General features: G+C 49.8%; 1 protein-coding gene across 2 annotated transcripts in view; it reads right to left on the reverse strand.

The window, feature by feature from the left end:
* OPA3 (outer mitochondrial membrane lipid metabolism regulator OPA3) overlaps nucleotides 1-25,197 on the reverse strand; it is a 55,998-nt gene that overhangs the window by 17,081 nt on the left and 13,720 nt on the right. The window contains 1 exon segment of one of the 2 annotated variants that reach the window (NM_001242408.2): nucleotides 6,848-7,847. Coding sequence (NP_001229337.2) covers nucleotides 7,450-7,847 — 398 coding nt within the window. The 3' untranslated portion in view covers nucleotides 6,848-7,449. 2 annotated transcript variants of the gene reach the window in all.

A 25,197-nucleotide genomic window follows, 5' to 3' on the forward strand; every position in this document is an offset into this window, starting at 1 on the left:
GCGCCACTGCACTCCAGCCTGGGCGACAGAGCAAGACACCGTCTCACAAAAAAAAACCAAAAACAAAAAAAAGGAAATCAAGACAAGGCAGGATAGGCCTCTACTTCAAAACAGAGAAAAAAGGGGCTGGATGTGGTGGCTCACACCTGTAATCCTAGCACTTTGGGAGCTGAGGCGAGTGGATGGCATGAGCCCAGGAGTTCCTGACCAGCCTGGGCAACATAAAGAGACCCCCATCTCTACAAAAAATTAAGAAATTAGCTGAGTGTAGTGGTGGCACATCTCTATTCCCAGCTACTCTGGAGGCTGACATGGGAGGATTGCTTGAGCCTGGGAGGCTGAGGCTGCAGTGAGCCGTGATTGCACCACCGCACTCCAGCCTGGGTGACAGAGCAAGACCCTGTCCAAAATGAAACAAACAAATGGAAAAAACAACAACAACAACCGGAGGCTGAGCACAGTGGCTCACACCTGTAATCCCAGCTTAAAAATCTCTTCCCAGAGTAAAAGTTAGTCTTCATGCTGGCCCAAGGCAGCCCACATTATACAGGTTTGTATAATACATACATCATATGTACATGCTTTTCTTTTTTTTTTTTTTTTTTTTTGAGATGGAGTCTCACTCTGTTGCCCAGGCTGGAGTGCAGTGGTGTGATCTTGGCTCACTGCAACCTCCGTCTCCTGGGTTCAAGTAATTCTTCTGCCTCAGCCTCCCAAGTAGCTGGGACTACTGGTGTGTGCCACCATGCCCAGCTAATTTTTTGTATTTTTAGTAGAGACGGGGTTTCACCATGTTGCCCAGGCTGGTCTTGAACTCCTGAGATTAAGCAATCCTCCCACCTCGGCCTCCCTAAGTGCTGGGATTACAGGTGTGACAGGCCATGCTTTTCTTTAAGAAATAAAATAAAGGAGAATAAAAAGTACCAAAGTTGCCCATCACACATAAGAACAATTATTATTCAGAGAAACTTGTTCTAACAAGACATATAATACATAATGTATGATATTAACATATCATCCAATGTGTTATGGAACACATTTAATAGGTTTCATATGTTTATAATATATATTAAGTATATAGAATGCATATATATCTGTAGTTATTCTTCATGAAATAGAATACAATAAAATAGGAAATATTAAACTGGACTGCAAATATTAAGGGTAATTATTTAATGAAACTTTCATTCCAATGATATGTACATAAGCACATACACTACATATAATAGATGATGTTATGTTACACATGACATAAAATATATATTTTATATTCCATTATATATTGTGTCACATAATATATGAATTATACACTTTTAAAATACATAGAATTGTAAATTATTGTATAAATATGCACACGATGGATTACATAAACTCTGCTTCTTTTTTTTTTTTTTGAGACAGGGTCTCACTTTGTCCCCCAGGTTGAGGTGCTGTGGCCTAATCTCAGTTCACTGCAGCCTCAACCACCTGGGTTCAAGTGATCCTCCTGCCTCAGCCCCCCAAGTAGCTGGGACTACAGGTGTGTGCCACCATGCCTGGCTAATTTTTTGTTTTGTTTTGTTTTGAGACCAAGTCTCACTCTGGCACCTAGGCTGGAGTGCAGTGGTGCAATCTTGGCTCACTGCAACGTCCACCTCCTGGGCTCAAGCAATTCTCCTATGTCAGCCTCTCAAGTAGCTGGGATTACAGATGTGCACCACCACACCTGGCTAATTTTTATATTCTTTTTATTAGAGACGGGGCTTCACCATGTTGGGCAGGCTGGTCTCGAACTCCTGACTTCAAGTGATCCTCCCACCTTGGTCTTCCAAAGTACTGAGATTACAGGCGTGAGCCACCGTGCCTGGCCTAAAACTCTGCTTCTTATTGTGGCACGTGGCTGTAGATTGAGGTGGAGGTTCTGAGATCTGCGCGCAGTGGGGGTTACTGCTGAGCACTGGGGATATTTCCTGTGGGGAAGGAGGGAGGGAGGGAGGACTCCGCAGAGGGGGAAGCTGAAGCCAGATGCGGTGGAAGCAGAGGCCTGAGTGATCCTGTTGGGGCTCCAGAGCTGGGATGACCTCCACAGTTGTGCCAATCAAGGCAAGGGGCAGCCTTTGCTTGCCTGGCCCCCTCACCTAACTTCTCCCCTCGCTTACTCTATTCCAGGGGATGGTAAACTTTTTCTGTAAAGGGCCAGAGAGTACGAGAGCCCTAGGATCTCTGTGCAAATACTCAGCTCTGTCACTATACTGCAAAAGCAACTGTGGAAAATATGCAAACGAATGAGCGCCTGGGTTCCAATAAGTCTTTATTTACAAAGACAGGAAGCAAGGGTCCCCTTGATTTGGCCCAAAGGCCTTGGTCAGCGAGCCTCTGCTCTATTCTGACAGCCAGAAACTCTTGCTGTTCCAGGAACAGGCCAACGCCACATCTGTCCTAGGACTTTCACAGATACTCACAGCCCTCTTTCTATCTCCCTCCATCTGAAGCGCTGCCTCCTCCCTGCCCACCCGTCTAGATCAGCGGTGCCCGTAAGTCCGGAACTCCTACCCTGCCTCCATTCCTCTCAGTCCTCATCACCCTATGCTGGATTAGCTTTTTCCTTTTTTTTTGAGATGGAGTCTCGTTCTTGTTGCCCAGGCTGGAGTGCAATGGTGCAATATTGGCTCACTGCAACCAACGCCTCCCGGGTTCAAGCGATTCTCCTGCCACAGCCTCCTGAGTGGCTGGGATTACAGGCATGCACCACCATGCCCTGCTAATTTTGTATTTTTAGTAGAGATGGGGTTTCTCCATGTTGGTCAGGCTGGTCTCGAACTCCCGACCTCAGGGGATCGGCCCGCCTCGGCCTCCCAAAGTGCTGAGATTACAGGTGTGAGCCACCGCGCCTGGCCACTCTTTCCTTCTTTATTGCCGGTCTCTGGCACTAGAATGTCAGCTCCAGTGAGGGCCTCTGCTTGCTCCCAACTACTAGAATGGAGCCTGGTGCAGTTGATCCTCAGTACACTCAGAGTTGCCATGCTTCTCCTCTCTCTGTCCACACCCACTCCAGCTACAAGCCATTGCCACTGGGGGACCCAAGCCTGCCACTCAGCAACACAGCGACCGGCCCAGGAGTAGCTCCGTGAGCCAATAGATCAGGTTGGGGCTTATGTAAAGCCCATTTTCTCCTGGGGTGGCTCTCAGCCATTTTGCCTCCCTCCAGGCAATGGCCTGCCCTACAGAGAAACCAACAAGAGGGACAGCAGGGCCTGCCAGGAGATGGGAGGGGCACAGCCCTCAGGGCACCTCCCAGGGTTTTGTGAGCTGGGATGAATGGGTTTATAGTCCTGAGTCACTCCAGAGGGAGGATTCTGGATTCAGCCCAGCCCCTGCTTCCTAAACAACTATGGGGTGGGGCAGGGAACACTGGAAAAGAAATGTACGTGTGAGCATCTGTAAGACCCGGTGACAGCAGGGCTGGGGCTGTCTCTGTCACCGCTGTGACCCCAGCATAGGGTGGGGAAGAGAGTGGGTAACTCAGTGAGTTTTGTGTTTTGTTTTTCTTTTGCGGGAGACGCCCCAGCAAGGACACTGGGTCCATGTACCGGTGCGGGACCACCTCAGTGAGTTTTTTGAGTGAAAGAATAAATAAAGGATATTTTTCCTAAGCTTGACATGGACCTTATCTATTTATTTATTTATTTAGAGACGAAGTCTGCTCTGTCACCCAGGCTGGAGTATAATGGCATGATCTCGGCTCACTGCAACCTCCGCCTCCCGGGTCCAAGAGATTCTCCTGCCTCAGCCTCCCGAGTAGGTGGGATTACAGGTGCACAACCACCATGCCCAGCTAACTTTTGTATTTTTGGTAGAGACGAGGTTTCACCATGTTGATCAGGTTGGTCTTGAACTCCTGACCTCAGGTGATCCACCCACCCTGGCCTCCCAAAGTGCTAGGATTACAGGTGTGAGCCACTGCGCCCAGTCCCAAGGACTTTTTAAATATGAAAAAAGAATGCATCAACTTGAAGATAATCAGCTTCATTTACAAATTTATTCTAACCCCTCTCCCCAAATTGCAAGGTACACAGAATTTTAGCTAGCAGAACACACGAGCAGTGAACCATCCTCTGGCCTCTTGCATTTTGAGAGGACGTTCTTTCCATTTCCACATACCCTGGCCACCCCTGACACCGCAGTGGGGGAAGTAGATGGCCCTGCTGCCCACGAGGACTGGCTGCCTGTCAGGGCAGGGCAGGGCTGAGTGCGAAGTCTCTGAGATGTGAGAGCAGCACTCCATCTGGGTCAGGACAGCGCTGGGGTCAGGAATTGGAGCTCCTGCCTGTGTTCACATTCCCACCTGTTTTTTTTTTTTCTGAGTTGAGTCTCACTCTGTCACCCAGGCTGGAGTGCAGTGGTGTGATCTCAGCTCACTGCAACCTCCACCTCCTGGGTTCAAGCAATTCTCGTGCCTCAGCCTCCCGAGTAGCTGGGATTCAGGAATGTGCCACCATGCCCGGCTAATTTTTGTATTTTTAGTAGAGACGGGGTTTTGCCATGTTGGCCAGGCTGGTCTCGATCTCCTAACATCATGTGATCAGTCCACCTTGGCCTCTCAAAGTGCTGGGATGACAGGCGTGAGCTGGCCTGGGTCACTCCCAGTTTTAAACACAGCCCACTCAGGACCCACTCAGTCAGTTCCTTCTGCTCCAGCTTCTCCCCCTCTTCCAGAAGGAACTGAAATGCTGTTTCAGGCCAGGCGCGGTGGCTCACACCTGTAATCCCAGCACTTTGGGAGGCCGAGGCGGGCGGATTATCTGAGGTCAGGAGTTCAAGACCAGCCTGGGCAACTTGGAGAAACCCCGTCTCCACTAAAATACAAAAATTAGCCAGGCGTGGGTGGCTTTTTTTTTTCTGGTGGCTTCCCAGGGTACTTTTTTTCTGAGAAAGGGTCTCACTCTGTCATCCAGGCTGGAGTGTAGTGGCGCGATCACGGCTCGCTGCAGCCTCGACCTCCAGGGCTCAGGTGATTCTGCTGCCTCAGCCTCCCAAGTAGCTGGGACTACAGGCATGCATCACCGCACCTGGCTAATTTTTTATTTTACTTTTGTAGAGATGGGGTCTCACTATGTTGCCCAGGCTGGTCTTCAGCTCCTGGGCTCAAAGAGATCCCTCCTGCCCTGGTCTCTCAAAGTGCTGGGATTACAGGTGTGAGCCACTGCACCTGGACGCCAGTGTACTCTTGGGGTGAGGAGGAATAGTGGGCTGAATGGCTTGAATGGTGTGCCCCCAACAGACAAGTCCACATACTAACCCCCAGGACCTGTGCTTATGACAGTTTATTTGGAAAAGGTGTTTTTTCAGATGTAATTAAGGGTCTTGAGGTGGGATCATCCTGAACTTAAGATGGGCCCTAAATGCAATGACAGGTGTTCTTGTAAGAGACAAAATAGAAGAGGGAAAAGGCCATGTGAAGCTGCAGGCAGAGCCAAGGAAGGCCTGGAATCACCAGGAGCTGGAAGAGGGAGCGTGTCCCTGTCAGCACCTTGGTTTCAGACTTCTGGACTCCAGAACTGTGTGAATTAAATTCCTGTTGGACTTAAGCCATCAAGTTCACCACCCAATGGTGATCTGTTATGGCAGCCCAAGGAAATTAATCAAGCAGTTAAGACCAACTGGTGGCCTAATTGGTAGGATGGGGGTGGGACCGGGGGCTATGGAGGCAGGAGGGTACCGCTACATGAAGACGGGCTGTTGGGTCAGTCCAGAGCTCCGAGGAAAGAAAGCAAGAGCACACAGATTAGGAGACGTGGATGGAAGATGAAGGATGTGACAATTGAATCCATGGGCTTGGATTCGACTGGGGCCCTGAGAAATGCTACTGAGCAAGGTGGGGAAGGCAAGAAAGGACATGCCACACAGTACAAGCTCCAGGGACTCTGAGGACAGGAAAATAGGGGGCTGAGGCTGAAGGACAGGCTGGATTAGCCCTGGTTAGGATCAAATTTCCCACCATGGAAAGGGGGTTGGAGGACACTCACAGAAAAGATCCTGTAGTGCCATTCCAGTGGGTTGTGCCATAGACTCAAGGATGAGGGGGTTCTGTTGGAATAGTCCACTTGGGTCTCAAGGGAAGGTACAATGATTCCAGGGATTGACTGCAGGCCAGGACCTTTTGTGGGTTTTTTAAAGATGGAGTTTCGCTCGTTGCCCAGGCTGGCATGCAATTGCGCAATCTCGGCTCACTGCAACCTCCGCCTCCCGGGTTCAAGCAATTCTCCTGTCTCAGCCTCCCAAGTAGCTGGGATTACAGGTACATGCCACCATGCCCAACTAATTTCTGTATTTTTAGTAGAGACGGGGTTTCATCATATTGGTCAGGCTGGTCTCGAGCTCCCGATCTCCCGACCTCCCGACTTCAAGTGACCCGCCCACCTCGACCTTCCAAAGTGCTAGGATTGCAGGTGTGAGCCACCGTGCCCAGCCAGGATTTTTTTTTTTTTTTTTTTTTTTTTGAGACACAGTCTTGCTTTGTCACCCAGGCTGGAATACAGTGGTACAATCTCGGCCTCCACCTCCCAAGTTCAAGCAATTCTCCTGCCTCAGCCTCCCAAGTAGCTAGGATTACAGGCACCCACCACCACGCCCGGTTAACTTTTGGTTTTAAGACGGTGTCTTGCTCTGTTGCCCAGGCTAGAGTGCAATGGTGCCATCTTGGCTCACTGCAACCTCCACCTCATGGGTTCAAGCAATTCTCCTGCCTCAGCCTCCCGAGTAGCTGGGATTACAAGCGCACCCCATCACACCCGGCTAATTTTTGTATTTTTAGTAGAGACGGAGTTTCACCATGTTGGCCAGGCTGGTCTGGAACTCCTGACCTCAAGTGATCCGCCCGCCTCAGCCTCCCAAGGTGCTAGGATTACAGGCGTGAGCCACCGCTCCCAGCCGCACCGTTTTTTTCCTCCTTAAGAGAGCACTGATGCTCAGCTAGAGCTGACCTTAGACGGTGAGGGGGAGAAAAGGCCACTGCAACACACTGCATTTCCTTACAGTGGTCTGTGCCCATTGACAAAAAGAAGAGGGTGTTCCAGTGTAACAGATGAGTGTCCCAGTAAAGGTTAACACTGATCAGGTAAACCGGGGGTGGGGGTAACAATAACACATTGATTCAGCTCAAGACCAGGTTCCATTTTTTCATTTGCCAGAGTGCCCATGGTGTCCTGCTGGCTGGGACCTTGCAGGTCGTCCTGGTTTGGAGTGGGGGATAGGAGGTGAAGGATGATGGAGGGGGCTATGTTGCAACGCTTCACCTGCTGGTCCCAGTGGCAGGTAACGGCTGCTCTCATCAGCAGGGGTAACCAAATGCCAAGTTGCATCAAGATCCTGGTGGTTTCCACTGGGCCAGCGCAGGCAAGGGTGGTGCGGGAAGAAGGCCACGTTAGGTACATAGGCCATGTCCAAATTCAGGTTCCATCCAGCAAGCTCCTATTTCTTGGACGCAGGCACTGCCTGGGACGCGGACCGGCCGGGATTGCAGAGCTGGGCGCGCACCTCTTGCAGCTCTGTGCGCAGTTCCTCCAGGGCGCCCTGTGGCGGCGCCGCCTGCACCTGCGCCTGCAGCGCTTCCAGCGCCAGCGCCAGGTGGCCCACCTCGTCCCGCAGCGCGTTCCAGGCAGCACGCTGCTCCTCCTCCTTGTGGCGCTGCTGCGCCTGGTGGCGCCAGTACTCCAGCACTAGGCAGCCGCCGCCCACGATGAAGATGGTGGCTTCGCCCAGCAGCTCTGCGCCCAGCTCGGCTGCCGCCTCCTCGTTCAGCGGCTTGATGACCGTGCCCCGGAAGCCCATGATGCGCATCTTGGTCCGCATCTCCACCCAGTGGTACACTGCGGGGGAAGAGAGGGGTCAGGCTGCGCTCTGGGAGCCCCCTGCAAGCCCCACCCCTCTCACCCAGGGAATGCAGTCACCTAGCCTGGGTAACCCAGGGGTCTTTTAAAAGACCAGATGATTCTAGCGAGCAGCCAGGAATAAGAAACACTGCCCCAGAAGGGAGGTCCTCGGACTTGAGCGGCCGCGCCCCAAGAGGGACACCAGGAGCTTCCACAGCGCCAAGTTCATGGACGGTGTAAAGGTCCAGTTGCCAGATGCTTAGTTCCCTGTGTTCCTCCCTTAAGCCACTGCCATCCTGGCTGTCCTGCCCTGGCACTGTCGCCCCACCCACTTCCCAGGAGAAAGACCAACCTCCTTTCTTTTTTTTTTTTTTTTTCTTTTTGAGACGGAGTTTCGCTCTGTCGCCCAGGCTGGAGTGCAGTGGCGCGATCTCGGCTCACTGCAAGCTCTGCCTCCCGGGTTCACGCCATTCTCCTGCCTCAGCCTCCTGAGTAGCTGGGACTACAGGCGCCCGCCACCACGCCCGGCTAATTTTTTGTATTTTTAGTAGAGGCGGGGTTTCACCGTGTTAGCCAGGATGGTCTCGATCTCCTGACCTCATGATCCGCCCGCCTCTGCCTCCCAAAGTGCTGGGATTACAGGCGTGAGCCACCGCGCCCGGCCGACCAACCTCCTTTCTTGCCTTATTTTCCCAAAGTGCAAAGTTGGGGCTACAGATGGGGGGGAGGGGGGCTCCTGGCTCCAAAGGGCAGCTTAAGGTGGCAGTCGATGCTAAGTGCCTCTGAACACTTAGATACACTTGTAATAATCAATCATTTTTGCAAATCTGATGGCTCCAATCCTAGAATTTCATCAGCCCTGAAGGTGCAGCTAAGAGCTGCGAGCTCTTCACGGTGAGGTTTTGGGCACATACCTTGGTGGGAGCTCAAGAGGTGAGTGGTGCTGCTGGAACAAAAACTCCTTCCTTGCCTAGCTGCTTCTTTATGAAGGAAGGTTCTCAGCACTTGAGTCTTTAAAACCAATGCAGAATTGATGCTGCATCCTGACTCACTCCTGCAACAATTAATATTCATCCAAGGGCACATGAAACCACAGAGGGAACCCTTGTGTGGTGCCTTTGCAGACTCATTTGCAACATCTCCTTTTACTTTTAAGGTTTAGTAATTATTCATGAAAATGTATAAAAGATGAACTTTTTGTTGTTGTTGTTTTAGAGACGGAGTCTCGCTCTGTTGCCAGGCTGGAGTGCAGTGGCACAGTCTTGGTTCACTGCAACCTCCTCCTCCCAGGTTCAAGCAATTCCCCTGCCTCAGTCTCCTGAGTAGCTGGGACTACAGGCACGCGCCACCATGCCCGTCTAATTTTTCGTATTTTTAGTAGAGAAGGGGTTTCACCACGTTGGCCAGGCTGGTCTCGATCGTCTGACCTCGTGATCCACCTGCGTTGGCCTCTCAAACTGCTGGGATTACAGCCATGAGCCACCATGTCCATCCAAAAGATGAACATTTTAAAGTAACTGTGCACTAATAATTTCAAAATTAACTCAATCCAGAAGAAAATAACTTAGCATTTAGAACCTTATGGTCACAGGAAATTAACATGTAAATTTCTGTATGTATTTTGGTTGCCGACGTATAAATCACTAGATGGAATTCTGTGGGTATGTGGACTGTAAATACAAAAGTACATGAACAAAAAGAAACCATGTGAAATTTCTGACTGAAAAAGAAGAGCTTGTTTTTATTTGTATTATTTTTGAGACGGGGTCTTGCTTTGTCACCCAGGCTGGAGTGTAGTGGCGCAATCATGGCTCACTGCAGCCTCGACCTTCCAGGCTCAAATGATCCTCCCACCTCAATCCCTTGAGTAGCTGGGACTACAGGTATGCCTGGCTAATTTTTTTTTTTTTTTTTTTTTTGAGACGGAGTCGCACTCTGTCGCCCAGGCTGGAGTGCAGTGGCACAATCTCGGCTCACTGCAAGCTCCGCCACCCGGGTTCACACCATTCTCCTGCCTCAGCCTCCTGAGTAGCTGGGACTACAGGCGCCCGCTACCACACCCAGCTAATTTTTTTGTATTTTTAGTAGAGATGGGGTTTCACCGTGTTAGCCAGGATGGTCTTGATCTCCTGACCTCGTGATCCACCCACCTCGGCCTCCCAAAGTGTTGGGATTACAGGCGTGAGCCACCGTGCCTAGTCATTTTTGTATTTTTTTAAAAATAGAGATGGGGTTTATCAGTATGTTGCCTAGGCTGGTCTTGAACTCCTGGGCTCAAGTGATCTAGCTGCCTCGGCCTCCCAAAGTTGTTTGAACATATCAGTATCATAACACACCAGAACCTGAAATTCCATCCTTCACAACTACTTAAGGTTATGAAGAAAAGTTTTACTTGTCAACTTGAAAATGCACTGGAGGGCATACAATTTTTTTTTTCTTTTTCTGAGACAGGATCTCGTTCTGTCGCACAGGCTGGAGTGCCGTGGAACAATCTCAGCTCACTGCAACCTCCGCCTCCCAGGCTCGAGTCATCTTCCCACCTCAGCCTCCTGAGTAGCTGGGACAACAGGTGCATGCCACCATGCCTGGCTAATTTTATTTTTTTTGGGTAGAGATGGGGTCTTGCCATATTCCATCTTATTTATTTATTTATTTAACAGATGGGCTCTCACTCTGTGGTCCAGGATGGAAGGCAGCGGCTCCATCACAGTTCACTGCAACCTCGAACACCTAGACTCAAGCAATTCTCCCGCCTCAGTCTCTGGAGCCGCTAGAACTACAGGTGCCCCACCATGCCTGGCTGTTTTTAAATTGTTTTTTGGTAGAGACTGGGTCTTGCTATGTTGCCAAAGCAGGTCTTGAACTCCTGGGCTCAAGCAATCATCCTGCCTCAGCCTCCCAAAGTACTGGGATGACAGGAGAGAGCCACTGTGCCCAGACACTACACATTTTTCATCTTCAAAGGGGTGGGGTGGCAGGAAGGCTTGGGGAGCTCTGCTGGAGCTAGAGGGAAGACCTGAGGCGCAAGCTTAGGGCCCGAGAAGTCACTGTCACTGTCAGCTGCTGCAATTACTGTTACAGCTGACTGTGACTTAGGCCCTGGGCTTGTGGGTTCCTGGGGTCCAGGCTGTGGAGACCCCTCCCACACTGAGGTCTTAGGGTCAGGCTGATCTGGGGTCCCCACGGGGCTCCGCCACCTGCTGCCTGGGCAATGACAGCCTGCCCCAAGGCCCCTCTGTAACACAGGAAGGACAGCATCATCCTGACAATGACACTCGCCAGACCTGGTGGTGGCCCAGAGCTGGGCCCGTAACTGTCACTGCCTCCTTCATGTCAGGGACACCTAGCACAGCGGCCAGAGAGTGGTGAGGGGTGAGGGTTCCAGCTCCTCTAGCCTTCCTGGGTGAGGTTCCCAGCGTGGAAATGCAAGTGTCTCAGTGCAGACCAAGCATGGGGATCTGGGCCAGCAGGTGGGTCTAGGTGTGCCAATGGGAGTGGGCACATACCCAGGCCACAGGAAATCAAATCAAGAGGGTGTGTGTGTGTGTGTGCGCACGTGTGTGTGCACGCAGGCATGGGCTTGCAGGGCTTTCAGAGCAGGGGCCGACGGCATTCTCCCTCGGGCCAGCGGTCAGATGTGGGGTTCAGGAAACAAGGCCCAGGTGGGGATGAATCACAGGGCTGTGATTCTAGAAGGGATAGCTGTGAGGGGCCGGGACAGGCTAAGCTGGAGGACTCACCAGACTTGCGGGGGTCAACACGCTCCAGATGTCTCCTAGACCTCTCACACTCAGCACATCCAAACCTGAACCCAGCACCTGGCCCCACACCTGTCCCCTGGCTAGAGACGGGGGCCTCATCCCAGCTGTTCCCCTTCTCCCACAGCCTCTCAGCTGCGCGTCGGGTCCATTCTGCATCTTGAACATCTCTCCCAGTGGATTCCCTTCTGCTGTCCTGGTCCAGGATCCATCCCAGCTCTGACCAACGTTCCCCTCCCTGACCTCCTGAATAGGAGGAATACAGCCTGTCTATCCCCTTCTGAGTGCCTATCACAACCAGGAATAGTGGCTATCCAGTTACTTGTCTGCAATCAGTCTCCCCACTGTCCTGTAAGCCTCACAAGGGTGGGGCCCAGGGCTGTCACAGTCACTGCTGTGTCCCCAGCACTGCCCAGTGCCAGGCCAGGCACACGCATGATGCTCATTAGATCTAAGCTTAACACATAAGTGAGTCCCGCCTCCAGCCTCCTTCCCACCTGCCGGCCCCAGCCTCACCCTCTGCAATTGTCCCCCACACAGCAATCAGAAGGAATTGGTGAGAAGAAAAGAACTGGCTGGGCGCGGTAGCTCAGGCCTTTAATCCCAGCGCTTTGGGAGGCTGAGACAGGCGGATCATGAGGTAAGGAGTTCAAGACCAGCCTGGCCAACATGGTGAAACCCATCTCCAATAAAAATACAAAAAATTAGCGGGGCATGGTGGGAGCCCCCTGTAATCCCACCTACTCGGGAGGCTGAGACAGGAGAATCGCTTGAACCCAGGAGGCGGAGGTTGCCGTGAGCCAAGACCACGCCACTGCACTCCAGCCTGGGCAACAAGAGCAAGACTGTCTCAAAAAAAGAAAAGAAAAGAACAAACCTACCATTCCCCGTCGCCCCACCCCCAATTCCTGCCGCAAATAAAAGTAACACATTGCAAGAAAACAAAGTACTCAAACTATAAAATGTAAAGTCAAAGTCCCCTCCTCAGAGGAACCCTCAACTACTGCGGTCGCCAGCCTGTTTTCCCCTAGCGCCATCTCCTGGACAGCCCGTAGTAAGCATACCTCACTCATTTCTGAGCTCTTCAACTGGAGGTTTGTTCAGATCTACACCATCGTTACCTACTCATAATCCAGCCCCACTATGAAAGGTGAGCACTCTGCCCCCATGTGGCCTGCCCTTTCTCCGCTCCCCCATTTCTACAGGGGATTTGTATGCAGTTTTTATTATTCTATGTTCTGTTGTTTTTTTTTTTTTTATTTTTTTTAGACGGAGTCTCGCTTTGTCCCCAAGGCTGGAGTGCAGTGGCATGATCTCCGCTCTGCAATGCAGTGGCCATGGAAACACTCTCCAGTGTGGTGTGACTAAGGCAGAGAGGAGACCCTCTGAGTGCTGCTTCATGAGACTTTGGTGCTTTTTTTTTTGATACAGAGTCTTGCTCTTGTTGCCTAGGCTGGAGTGCAGTGGCTCGATCTTGGCTCACTGCAACCTCTGCCTCCCGGGTTCGAGTGATTCTCCTGCCTGAGCCTCCCAAGTAGCTGGGATTACAGGTGCCCACCACCATGTCCGACTAATTTTTGTATTTTTAGTAGAGACGGGATTTCACCATGTTGGCCAGGCTGGTCTCAAACTCCTGACCTCAAGTGATCCATCCACCTTGGCCTCCCAAAGTACTGGGACTACAGGTGTGAGCCACCGTGTCTGGCCTAACTCCAACTTCATGAGAGATCTTAACCTATAATTTTCCTTTTCTGTAATGACTTTATCAGGCTTTGATATCAGTATTCTATTGGACTCATAAAATGAGTACGTCAGTATTCCTACTTTCTCTATTACTTAAAAGAATATGGACAATGGTCTTTCTTTCTTTCTTTTCTTTTCTTTCTCTTCTCTCTCTTCTTTCTTTCCCTCTTTTTCTTTTTTTTTTTTTTTTGAGATGGAGTCTCGCCATGCTGTCCCAGGTGGACTGTAGTGGCACAATCTCAGCTCACTGCAACCTCCACTTCCCAGGTTCAAGTGATTCTCTCACCTCAGCCTCCCATGTAGCTGGGACTACAGGCACATACCACCACACCTGGCTAATTTTTGTATATTTTGGTAGAGACAGGGTTTCACCATGTTGACCAGGCTGGTCTCGAACTCCTGACCTCACGTGATCCACCCGCCTCAGCCTCCCAAAGTGCTGGGATTACAGGTGTGAGCCACCGCACCTGGCCCCCTCCATTTCTCTCTTCCTGTCTTTTCCCAATTCTTCTTTTAGATCTCAGCTGGACTGTCCCTTCCTCCAGGAAGCCCTCCCTGAACCATAGGCTGGGTCAGACACATTCTCAAGGTTCTCAAAGCTCCCTGGGCTTAACACGAGGCCGGCCTTAATAAATGGCAGCAAGACCTTTGGAGTCACACAGACCTGGACTCAAATCCTGGTTCTGTCACTTTCTGGATACGCAAGCTGAGCCTTGGTGTTTCCTTATCAAAACTGGGGGTCAAAATACTCAACTGACAGGATTGGGAGAATGGCAATGACAGAGTAAGGGAGAAAATGCTCAGTTTGTAAATGTTAACCTAATATCCTCTTCCTGACTTCTGTTAGGAATTTTATTCCTGGAAGTACATCCTACCCACTGGTGTGAATCTACTCTTGGGTTACATAGAATTGTTTTCCGTCTCCTCCCTGAACTCTCTCCCTCCAGACTCACTCCCTTTCATCTGTCTTCCATACCGGAGAATCCCAACTCAGATGTCCCCTCCTCCAGGAAGCCTTCCCTGACCTCCAGACCCCTGGGATCCTCTATCTGAGCTCTGACTGCTCTGGGTCCTCACTGCATGGTGACAAGTCTGTCTCTCCAACTGGACTGTGAGGCCGATGCAGGCAGGACCTGAGGCTAACTCGGTCACTGCACTGTCCCCAGCCCCAGATAGGCACAGAGCAGGCACTTAATGAAAAAGCTGATCTGTGGAGGTGCCCAGGAGGTGACCATGGACAATGGGTATGGCTCCCGTCTCTGGCTCCCCCATCTCCCTTCTCTCTCTCCTGATGCTTTTGGTGTTATCTGTCCCCTCGAGAATGTGGCACCGTGCATTGCCCCTCCTCCTGGATTTCCTGGATTGGCTCCAGGCCCCCTCTACCCATCTGTCTCTGATATAGACCCTTTCCTCGGCCTCAGTGGCTGTCATTTCTCAGGGCACCATTTCCTAAGCCCTTTTCTCACTCGACTGTCACATCTACTTCCAGGGGCCACTCAGAACTTCAGGACCCAAACTCCTATGCTCAGATCTCTCTCAGCCCCAGAGCTCCAGGCCACAGGCACTTCAGACACTCTAGGTCACAACACAGTGGCTGACCAAGCCCAGAGAGATTTCCCGGGGAAAGGAGGGATATGTTAACCCACGGAGGCAAGTAAAGTGACGTACTTGGCCACAGTTAACTATTGTTCAAGATTTTTCTGAGCATGAAACTGCAGGTGGCTGGAATGCAACCCTTTCCTCAGGAAATGTGCTGCTAAGACCAAACAGCTCCCTCCGTGGTGGGGGACCGGGGCTCGGGAGCTTATGCACAAATAGGACAGGCCGGGCGCGGTGGCTCACGCCTGTAATCCCAGCACTTTGGGAGGCCGAGGTGGGTGGATCACCTGAGGTCGGGAGTTCGAGACCAGCCTGACCAACATGGAGAAACCCTGTCTCTACTAAAAATACAAAATTAGCCAGGCATGGTGGCGCATGCCTGTAATCCCAGCTACTCGGGAGGCTGGGGCAGGAGAATCGCTTGAACCTGGGAGGTGGAGGTTGCGGTGAGCCGAGATCATGCCATTGCACTCCAGCCTGGGCAACAAGAGCAAAACTCCATCTCAAAAAAGAAAGAAAGAAAAAAAGAACAAAGCACCTCTTCCCCACTATTGGGAACACGCCTGCATACGATGGCTGCTTCCTCGTAAAATGAAGGGAAGGTATTCCTCATAGGGTCCACTACTCGATGGTGAAGGGTCGTCATAAGGACACAGTAGTGGCTGCTAGAGCCCACGATGGCAAGAGGGCCATGACGAACATGCTGGCTACTGAGAGGCTAAATCCCGTGGAACCGGTAACCGGAACTGTATACTAGGGAGGAGGGAGAGGTTATTTAATATGGGAGAGGGAAAGGAAAAACATCAAATCCTTATCTTTCATACAAGGAAGTTGGCTGATAATAAAAGATGGGGAAGATCCCAGCACTTTGGGAGGCCGAGGCGGGCGGATCACTGAGGTCAGGAATTCGCAACCAGCCTGACCAATATGGTGAAACCCTGTCTCTACTAAAAATACAAAAATTAGCTGGGCGTGGTGGCAGGCATCTGTAATCCCAGCTACCCGGGAGGCTGAGGCAAGAGAATCGCTTGAACCCGGGAGGCAGAGGCTGCAGTGAGCCGAGACCATGCCAGTCAGTGCACTCCAGCCTGGGCAACAGAGCGACACTCCGTCTCAAAAATAAATAAATAAATAATAAAATAAAATAAAAATAAAAAAATGAAAGATGGGGAAGAAATAATAAAAGATGAGAAAAAAATGTCCAAATGAGGAATGTTTAGAAATTCTCTTATTAGGGCCAGGCATGATGGCTCACGCCTATAATAATCCCAGCACTTAAGAGGCCGAGGCAGTGGATCATTTGAAGTCAGGAGTTCAAGACCAGCCTGGCCAACATGGCGAAACCCCATCTCTACTAAAAATAAAAAATTAGCCGGGAGTGGTGATGCACACCTGTAATCCCAGTTACTTGGGAGGCTGAGGCAGGAGAATCGCTTGAATCCAGGAGGCAGAGGCTGCAGTGAGCTGAGATGGTGCTGCACTCCAGCTTGGGTGATACAGTGAGACTCCATCTCAAAAAAAAAAAAAAAAGAAAAGAAAAGAAAAAGGAAAAAGAAATTCCCTTATTAAGAAACATGATAGGCCGGGGGCGGTGGCTCACACCTGAAATCCCAGCACTTTGGGAGGCCAAAGCAGGTGGATCATGAGGTCAGGAGTTCAAGACCAGTCTGGCCAACATGATGAAACCCTGTCTCTACTAAAGACAAAAAAAAAAAAAAATTAGCTGGGTGTGATGGTGCACGCCTGTAATCTCAGCTACTCAGGAGGCTGAGGCAGGAGAATCTCTTGAACCCGGGAGGCAGAGGTTGCAGTGAGCTGAGATCGCGCCACTGCCCAGCCTGGGCGACACAGCGAGACTCAGTCTCAAAAAATATATAAATAAATAAAAGAAATGACACCTAAATGAACGTGCGTTTCTGGAGAAGATCCTGGAACAGGCAGAAAAGGACACCAGTGGAAACACTGCTGAGATAGGAATGAGGCCTGCAGGCTTTATACCAGTGTTCATTTCCTGGGTCGCCTCATTGCATTGTGGTTATGTAAAATGTTATCATCCGGAGACTCTGGGTGAAAGGTATGTGGGAACTCTCTGTACTTTTATTGTAACTCTTCTGTGGGTCTAAAATTAGTTCAAAGTAGAAAAACGAAAACAGAAACAGCCCCCAGGTGGCTCGACTGTGAGGAAATGGACCTTCTCACCCATTTGCTGGTGTAAGTGTAAATCCGTGCACACCCTGGAGTCAGTCATTCTACTTCTGGGCATTTATGTCAGGTTCACCCGTCCAGGTGGGAAAGGCCTTGCTGGGCTCCTTAATCCTGCAGCATAGTGTATGATAACAATTTTTTTGTTTGTTTTAGAGTCGGAGTCTCACTCTGTCGCCCAGGCTGGAGTGCAGTGGCTCGATCTTGGCTCACTGCAAGCTCCGCCTCCCAGGTTCACACCGTTCTCCTGCCTCAGCCTCCTGAGTAGCTGGGACTACAGGCGCCCGCCACCATGCCCAGCTAATTTTTGTATTTTTAGTAGAGACGGGGTTTCACCGTGTTAGCCAGGATGGTCTCGATCTCCTGACCTTGTGATCCACCCGCCTCAGCCTCCCAAAGTGCTGGGATTACAGGTGTGAGTCACTGTGCCCAGCCTATGATAACAATTAAAAAGCCAAGAGAGACCCTCTGACACTATAATCTCACAAATTCCAGCATTTCTGTCAGCAGCTGAAATAGAGTAAGGAAGTTTTGTTTTTTGTTTTTGTTTTGAGACAGGGTTTCACTCTGTCACCCAGACTGAAGTACAGTAGCAGGATCATGGCTTACTGTGGCCTGGAATCCCAGCGATCAAACAGTCCTCCCACCTCAGCCTCCCAAGTAGCTGGGACTACAGGCGCACGCCACCATGCCCTGCTAATTTTTGTACTTTTAGTAGAGATGGGGTTTCACCATGTTGGCCAGGCTGGTCTCAAACTTCTGACCTCATGATCCACCTGCCTCGGCCTCCCAAAGTGCTGGGATTACAGGTGTGAGCCACTGTGCCCGGCCTTTTTTTTTTTTTTTTTTTAAATACAGATGAGATTTTGTCATGTTGCCCAGGCTGGTCTTGAACTCCTGAGCTCAAGCAATCGGCCTGTCTTGGCCTCCCAAAGTGCCGGGATTACCGGTGTGCACCACTGTGCCTGACCAAAACAGATAATTAAAACTTTTTTCAAAAAAATCAAACAAGCCACCTTGGCCCCCAGGATTCCACAGGTTAAGCCTATACCTCTGCACCTCTGCTCCCTCCTCAAGACCCAATAAAATAGCAGTCCTGGAAGGAAAGACAGCAGAAGCCACAAGAACAAAGAGAAGCATCAGGGTGGGGGTGGGGCGGTTGGGAGGGTATGCGACTAGGCGGAAGGGGAGGGAATCAATGCAAGCCTTGAGGCGGGAGTAGATGGCTGAGAGGTAACTGAGCCAGCACGGAGGCTGCTGAGACCTAGGCACCCTGGAAGGGGGCAGGTAGAGGGAGGAAGGGGAGAGGGGGAAAGGGCAGTGACAAGAAGCAGAAGGAACTGGACACTAGGACCACACATGCAAAGTGACTGAGGGTGGGGTTAAGCCCAGGATCCCTCCTTGACTGGGGGTAAACCAGGAGGACTCTGGGAACAGCCCAGGGGGCAAGTGCCACACTGAAAACAAGCCTGTTCCTCTGGCATGGGGCTGGTGGGCAATGCAGACATCAAGAGCTCACTCAGCCTTGGCCTTGAACTCTAGTAACCCTGCCTGGTGTTGCTGGGGACAAAACCACACCTGCCACTGAGGTCCAGATAGGGGCTCTGCTTAGCTGTGAGCCCGGCCATGAGGTGATGAGGATGGGAAGGATCTGGGTCAAAGACATCCCAGTGGCTCCCAGACCCCTGCTTCTCTGTCTCCCTCCAAAGCCATTTAAAAATACACCAACTAGCTCTTTTTTAAGAGTTTGCATTGTTCCCTGCTATCTTTGAAGTTCCACCTACATTTTACTTTCTCTATAAAGTTTTATCCTAATGTGACTTTTTTATGCTCAAATGTCCTATCATAAGTCTCTGAAACAAAAATGTATCTATAAATTAAAATCAAAAATTTCATTCTTTGTGATTTTAGTTAAAACTTTTCTCGGCCGGGCGTGGTGGCTCACGCCTGTAATCCCAGCACTTTGGGAGACCGAGGTGGGCGGATCACGAGGTCAAGAGATCGAGACCATCCTGGCCAACATGGTGAAACCCCATCTCTACTAAAAATAAAGAAAAAAAAAATTAGCTGGGCGTGGTGGCGCACGCCTGTAGTCCCAGCTACTTCGGAGGCTGAGGTAGGAGAATTGCTTGAACCTGGGAGGCGGAGGTTGCAGTGAGCCGAGATGGTGCCACTGCACTCCAGCCTGGTGATAGAGCAAGACTCCGTCTCAAAAAACAAAACAAAAAACAACAAAACAATCTTTTCTCTTGGATTGCATTATCATGCAATTTCTATTAGTATACCACTGATCGAAACTGCACACATTACATAATTTGATGTCTAGTGGCTGGGCGTGGTGGCTCACGCCTGTAATCCCAGCGCTTTGGGAGGTCGAGGCGGGTGGATCACCTGAGGTCAGGAGTTCGAGACCAGCCTGGCCAACATGGTAAAACCCCGTCTCTAGTAAAAATACAAAAATTAGCCGGGCATGGTGGCATGACCCTGTAATCCCAGCTACTCGGGAGGCTGACGCAGGAGAATCGCTTGAACCTGGGAGGCGGAGGTTGTGGTGAGCTGAGATCATGCCATTGCACTCCAACCCGGGCGACAGAGTGAGACTAACTTTTGTATTTAGTCTAATTACGGCTAATTTTTGTAATTCTAGTAGAGACAGGGTTTCACCATATTGGTAAGGCTGGTCTTGAACTCCTGATCTTAAGTGATCCACCTGCCTCAGCCTCCCAGAGGCTGGGATTATAGCCATGAGCCACCGCGCGCGGCCACAAAAAGATTTTTAAATTAGCTGTACATGGTGGTGCATGCCTGTGGCCCCAGCTACTCAGAAGGCTCAGAAAGGAGGATCACTTGAGCCCCCAGGTTCAAGGCTGCAGTGAGCCATGATCCTGCCACTGTACTGCAGCCTGGGTGACAGAGTGACACTTGGTCTTAATCAAATCAATCAATCAATCAAATCTGAGAAAGACATACAAGAAAATAAAATTATAGAATATGTCACTGATGACCACAGATGAAATCTTTAGGAAAATATTAGCAAACGAAAGCCAGCAATATATAAAAAAGATAATATAGCATAATCAAGTGGGATTTCTGCAGGAATATAAGATTGGTTTAATATTCTTTTTTTTATTATTATTATTGTTTTTTGAGATGGAGTCTTGATCTGTCGCCCAGGCTGGAGTGCAAAGGTGCAATCTCAGCTCACTGCAACCTCTGCTGCCAGGGTTCAAGTGATTCTCCCGCCTCAGCCTCCCAAGTATCTGGGATTACAGGCGCAGACCACTGTACCCTGCTAATTTTTGTATTTTTAGTAGAGTTAGGGCTCTGCCATGTTGGCCAGGCTGGTCTCTAACTCCTGACCTCAGATGATAATACCCGCCTTGGAGTCCCAATGTGCTGGGATTACAGGAGTGAGTTACCACTCCCTTAGATGATCCACCCGCCTGATTTTTCTTTTTTTTTTTTTTTTGAGACGGAGTCTCGCTCTGTCGCCCAGGCTGGAGTGCAGTGGATAATCTCGACTCACTGCAACCTCTGCCTCCCAGGTTCGAGTGATTCTCCTGCCTCAGCTTCCCAAATAGCTGGGACTACAGGCACGTGCCACCATGCCCAGCTAATTTTTTTTTTTGTATTTTTAGTAGAGACAGGGTTTCACCATGTTGGCCAGGCTGGTCTCAATCTCCTGACCTTGTGATCCGCCCGCCTTAGCCTCCCAAAGTGCTGGGATTACAGGCGTGAGCCACCGCACCTGGCTCAGCCAGTTGCTTATAAAATTAAATATAACCTTACCATATAATCCAGAAATTTTACTCCTAGATAATTACTGGGAGAATTTCATTTCTACCAAGAGAAATGAAAACATCCATATAAAGGCTTGTACACAAATGTTCATAGCACCTTTACTTGCAATAACTTGGAAACAACCCAAATGCCCATCACTAGGACAGTTATTAAACAAAGCATGGCATATTCATATATTGGAATAAAAGAAAAGAATACACTTTTATTAAGAGTAATAAACAAAATAACAAAATAAACTGGACAGGCATGGTGGCTCACACTTGTACTCCAGCACTTTGGGAGGCCAAGCGGTGAGGATCACCTGGGCCCATGAGTTCAAGACCACTATCGGCAACTTAGTGAGATCCATCTCTACAAAAAATAAAATAAATTAGCTGGGCATGGTGGCATGTGCCTGTGGTCCCAGCTACTCAGGAGGCTGAGGCAGGAGGATCGCTTGATCCCAGGAGGTTGAGGCTGCAGTGAGCCGTGTTTGTGCCACTGCCCTCCAGCCTGGGTGACAGGGGGAGACCCTGTGTCAAAAAAAAAAAAAAAAAAAAAGAAGAAGAAGAAATGAACTATTGATACATTCAGCAAGAAGTATCTCAAAAGTATCAAATGAACAAAAGCTAAACATAAATTTCATAGTGTATGATTCCATTTATATCAAGTTGAACAACAAGCAGAACTAATCAATAAGGAGAGAAGTCAGATAAGGAGACAGAGCAGGGGAGGAGGGACCTTTCTAGAGTAATGACGATGTTTTATATCTTGGGTACTAGTTACATGGGTATATGCATGTACCAATACTCATTGAACTGTAGCCTTTAGATCTGCACCTTGCATTGTATAGATTCTATATCTCAACAAAGAATATACCAAAAAAACAAGTGCCAATAATTAAACATAAGAGGAGGAGTTTGGGAGCCAGTGGGATATGACTTCTTATCCTGTACTGCCTCAGGGAACCTGTTTCTCTCGCTTTGAGAGATTTCCTCACTCATAAAACCAGGATGGTCATAAACTCCCTAAATAAGGTGGTTAAGATCATTTGCTGAGATAATGGAAAGCATATTAAATAAAAGCTGTTATTATCAGTCAATAAATTATTATTCAGGGTAAACGTAGCTTCAAGCCAGTCTCTGCCCTGGTTGCCCTTCCCCAGATGTGATCCAGTCAGATGATGATGATGATGACAATGATTATTACTGTTATTTTGAGACACAGTCTCACTCTATCACACAAGCTGGAGTGCACTGGTACGATCTCAGCTCACTACAACCTGAGCCTCCAAAGGTCAAGTGATTCTCCAGTTTTAGCCTCCCAAAATACTGGTATTACGGGTGTTGGCCACCCCACCTGGCAATCCAGTCAGTTTATTTATTTATTTTGTTATTTATTTATTTTTTGAGACAGAGTCTTGCTCTGCCACCTAGGCTGAAGAGCAGTGACACAATCTCGGCTCACTGCAACCTCCGCCTCCCGGTTTCAAGCCATCCTCCTGCCTCAGCCTCCCGAGTAGCTGGGATTACAGGCATGCCCCACCACATCTGGCTAATTTTTGTATTTTTAGTAGAGATGGGGTTTCACCATGTTGGCCAGGCTGGTCTCGAACTCCTGACCTCAGGTGATCCGCCCACCTCGGCCTCCCAAATTGCTAGGATTACAGGTGTGAGCCACTGTGCCCCCGCCCAATCCAGCCAGTTTTAAGCTTGCCCTAACAGTGCTCCAAGTATTAACAGAATTGTGCAGGCCGCAATAGGCAGTGCTTCCTCCCACAGACCTGGCTTGATCTTTCCATTACAGCAACCCGAGACTGCAGTAACACACAATGCTCCAGTTACCAGAGGGGCATGACTGGTTCCATCTGCCCAGCATCTTGGGGGATCCTATCTCCCCAACTTTTGGTTCAAGGGATTCAGGAGGAGGTAACCCCACTCCTGAGCCTGGCCAATTAGGGCACTGCTTTCCCTGGGCCACAGAGACGGTGCTGGGATGGGGATGCGACGCAGGGTGGACCACTGGATTCAGCCTGGGAATTTGGCAGGAAATCCGGGATGAAGCACCCCTCTGTGCCCTGGGGTCACTAGGCAGGTAACTAATACCCTCAAATGTGCCCCATGAGAGCAAGGATCTTTGTTCTGTTGACTACTGAGTCATGCCTCTTAGAACAGTTCCTGGCACACAGCAGGCACTAAATAAAGATTTGTTGAGTGAATGAATTACTTAGCCTCCTAATGGACTGAAGCATAGCCACACCCCAGAAAATGATCCCCACCTCTACTCTCCTCCCAGGCCTGGAGAGACCAACTCAACTTGGTATAGAGGACACTCAGGGGTTTCTAAGGCTCAGAGGAAGCAATTAACAGAGAGGCTAGGGCCGAGCGCGGTGGCTCACGCCTGTAATCCCAGCACTTTGGAAGGCCAAGGCAGACAGATTACTTGAGGTCAGGAGTTCAAGACCTCCCTGGCCAACATGGTGAAACACCATCTTTACTAAAAATACAAAAATTAGCTGGGCGTGGTGGCGGGCACCTGTAGTCACAGCTATTCAGGAGGCTGAAGCAGAAGAATCACTTGAACCCAGGAGGCAGAGGTCGTAGTGAGCCGAGATCGCGCCACTGCACTCCAGCCTGGGCGACAGAGCAAGACTCTGTCTCAAAATAAACAAAAAAGATTTCAGAACAACTTCAGTGCTTCTGATTACCAGTGCTACTTTATATTATTCTCTACTGTCTTAGTAATTCCATCCTCCCCACCTCCATTAGAGTTTAGAAGCCGATACTCACCACTGCAACCTCCCATACACCAAGGGGTGGGAGGTGACCCGGTTGTGGTAAGCTGGCAGTGAGGGGAGTTTCCTGGGGGCTTCTGGAAAAGGATTTTCCTCCTTGAGGCGTTACCCTCACTTACCTGACCACCCGCCCCTCCATACACACACGCACAGACTTCCTCCCTTATGAAACATAAAGGCACAATGCCTGGAGCCGCAGCAGCCCTACTGAGGCCATGAGGACTGCCTGAGCACCAACACAGCAGAGATGGAGTCCTCAGGTTCCCAATGACACCACTGAGCCACCAAACCAACCACGAACAGGCCTTCCTCAGGGCTTACTGAAAAGCCAGCAAAAAACACCCTTTTGATTTAAGGTTTGATTGACATTTACTGGCTGGGTTTTCAATTAATTACAGATGAGCACAAACTAATACAGAGATACACCGGGGTCAATGACCGAGATGGCCTCTGGTGCTTTCTCAGGCAGGCGCCATCCCCAGGCTGACACGGGCGCCCTCTCCTGTCCACTTGGCATATTGCTTGCAGCCAGCGCAAGTAGATTCCCTGGGATGCACTCAGGTTGCAAATCAGCCAGCCCTCTACACAGGGGCTTCTGAAAAAGATCCCTGTTCAGAAATCGGCCAGAAGATTTAGCCATGAGTACATGAGCAAATTCCAGCAAATGCCTCTGCATAATGAAGGGTGGGACTAAAAAAGGAGCAGCGAGATTAAACGCAGCCAATGACACACTTCTTCCACCTGAGACTATGTGCCTTAGTTAGGTCTTTGCCAGCTGTGACAGCCACAAACAAAGAATGTCAAAGCTGGCTGGGAGCGGTGGCTCATGCCTGTAATCCCAGCACTTTGGGAGGCTGAGGTGGGCAGATCACCTGAGGTCAGGAGTTCGAGACCAGCCTGGCCAATATGGTGAAACCCTCTCTCCACTAATAATACAAAAAAAAATTAGCTGGGCATAATGGCACACCCCTGTAATCCCAGCTACTTGGGAGGCTGAGGCAGGAGAATTGCTTGAACCTGGGAGGTAGAGGCTGCAGTAAGCTGAGATTGAACCACTGCACTACAGCCTGGGCGACAGAGTGAGACTCCATCTTGGGGAAAAAAACAAAAACAAAACAAAATTAGCCGGGTGTGGTGGCAGAAGCCTGTAATCCCAGCTGCTCGGGAGGCTGAGGCAGGATAATCACTTGAACCTGGGAGGTGGAGGTTGTAGCGAGCCGAGATTGTGCCACTACTCTCCAGCCTGGGCGACAGAGCGAGACTCTGTCTCAAAAAAAAAAAAAATTCAAAGCCAGACTCTCACAGAGGGTTTCACCAAGAGTTTCCAAATTTACTTAAAAATGTCTGCATAGGAAAATGTTTTCAGTGAGAGCAAAACTATTTGGGGGGGGCATGAATAAATAAGTTTATTTTAAAAATTTTTATGTTCGTTTCATCCCTCTAATTTTTGTGTATGTTTTTAAATGCATAT

This window comes from Pan troglodytes, chromosome 20 (genome assembly GCF_028858775.2).
Source record: "Pan troglodytes isolate AG18354 chromosome 20, NHGRI_mPanTro3-v2.0_pri, whole genome shotgun sequence".
Taxonomy (NCBI): Eukaryota; Metazoa; Chordata; class Mammalia; order Primates; family Hominidae; genus Pan; species Pan troglodytes.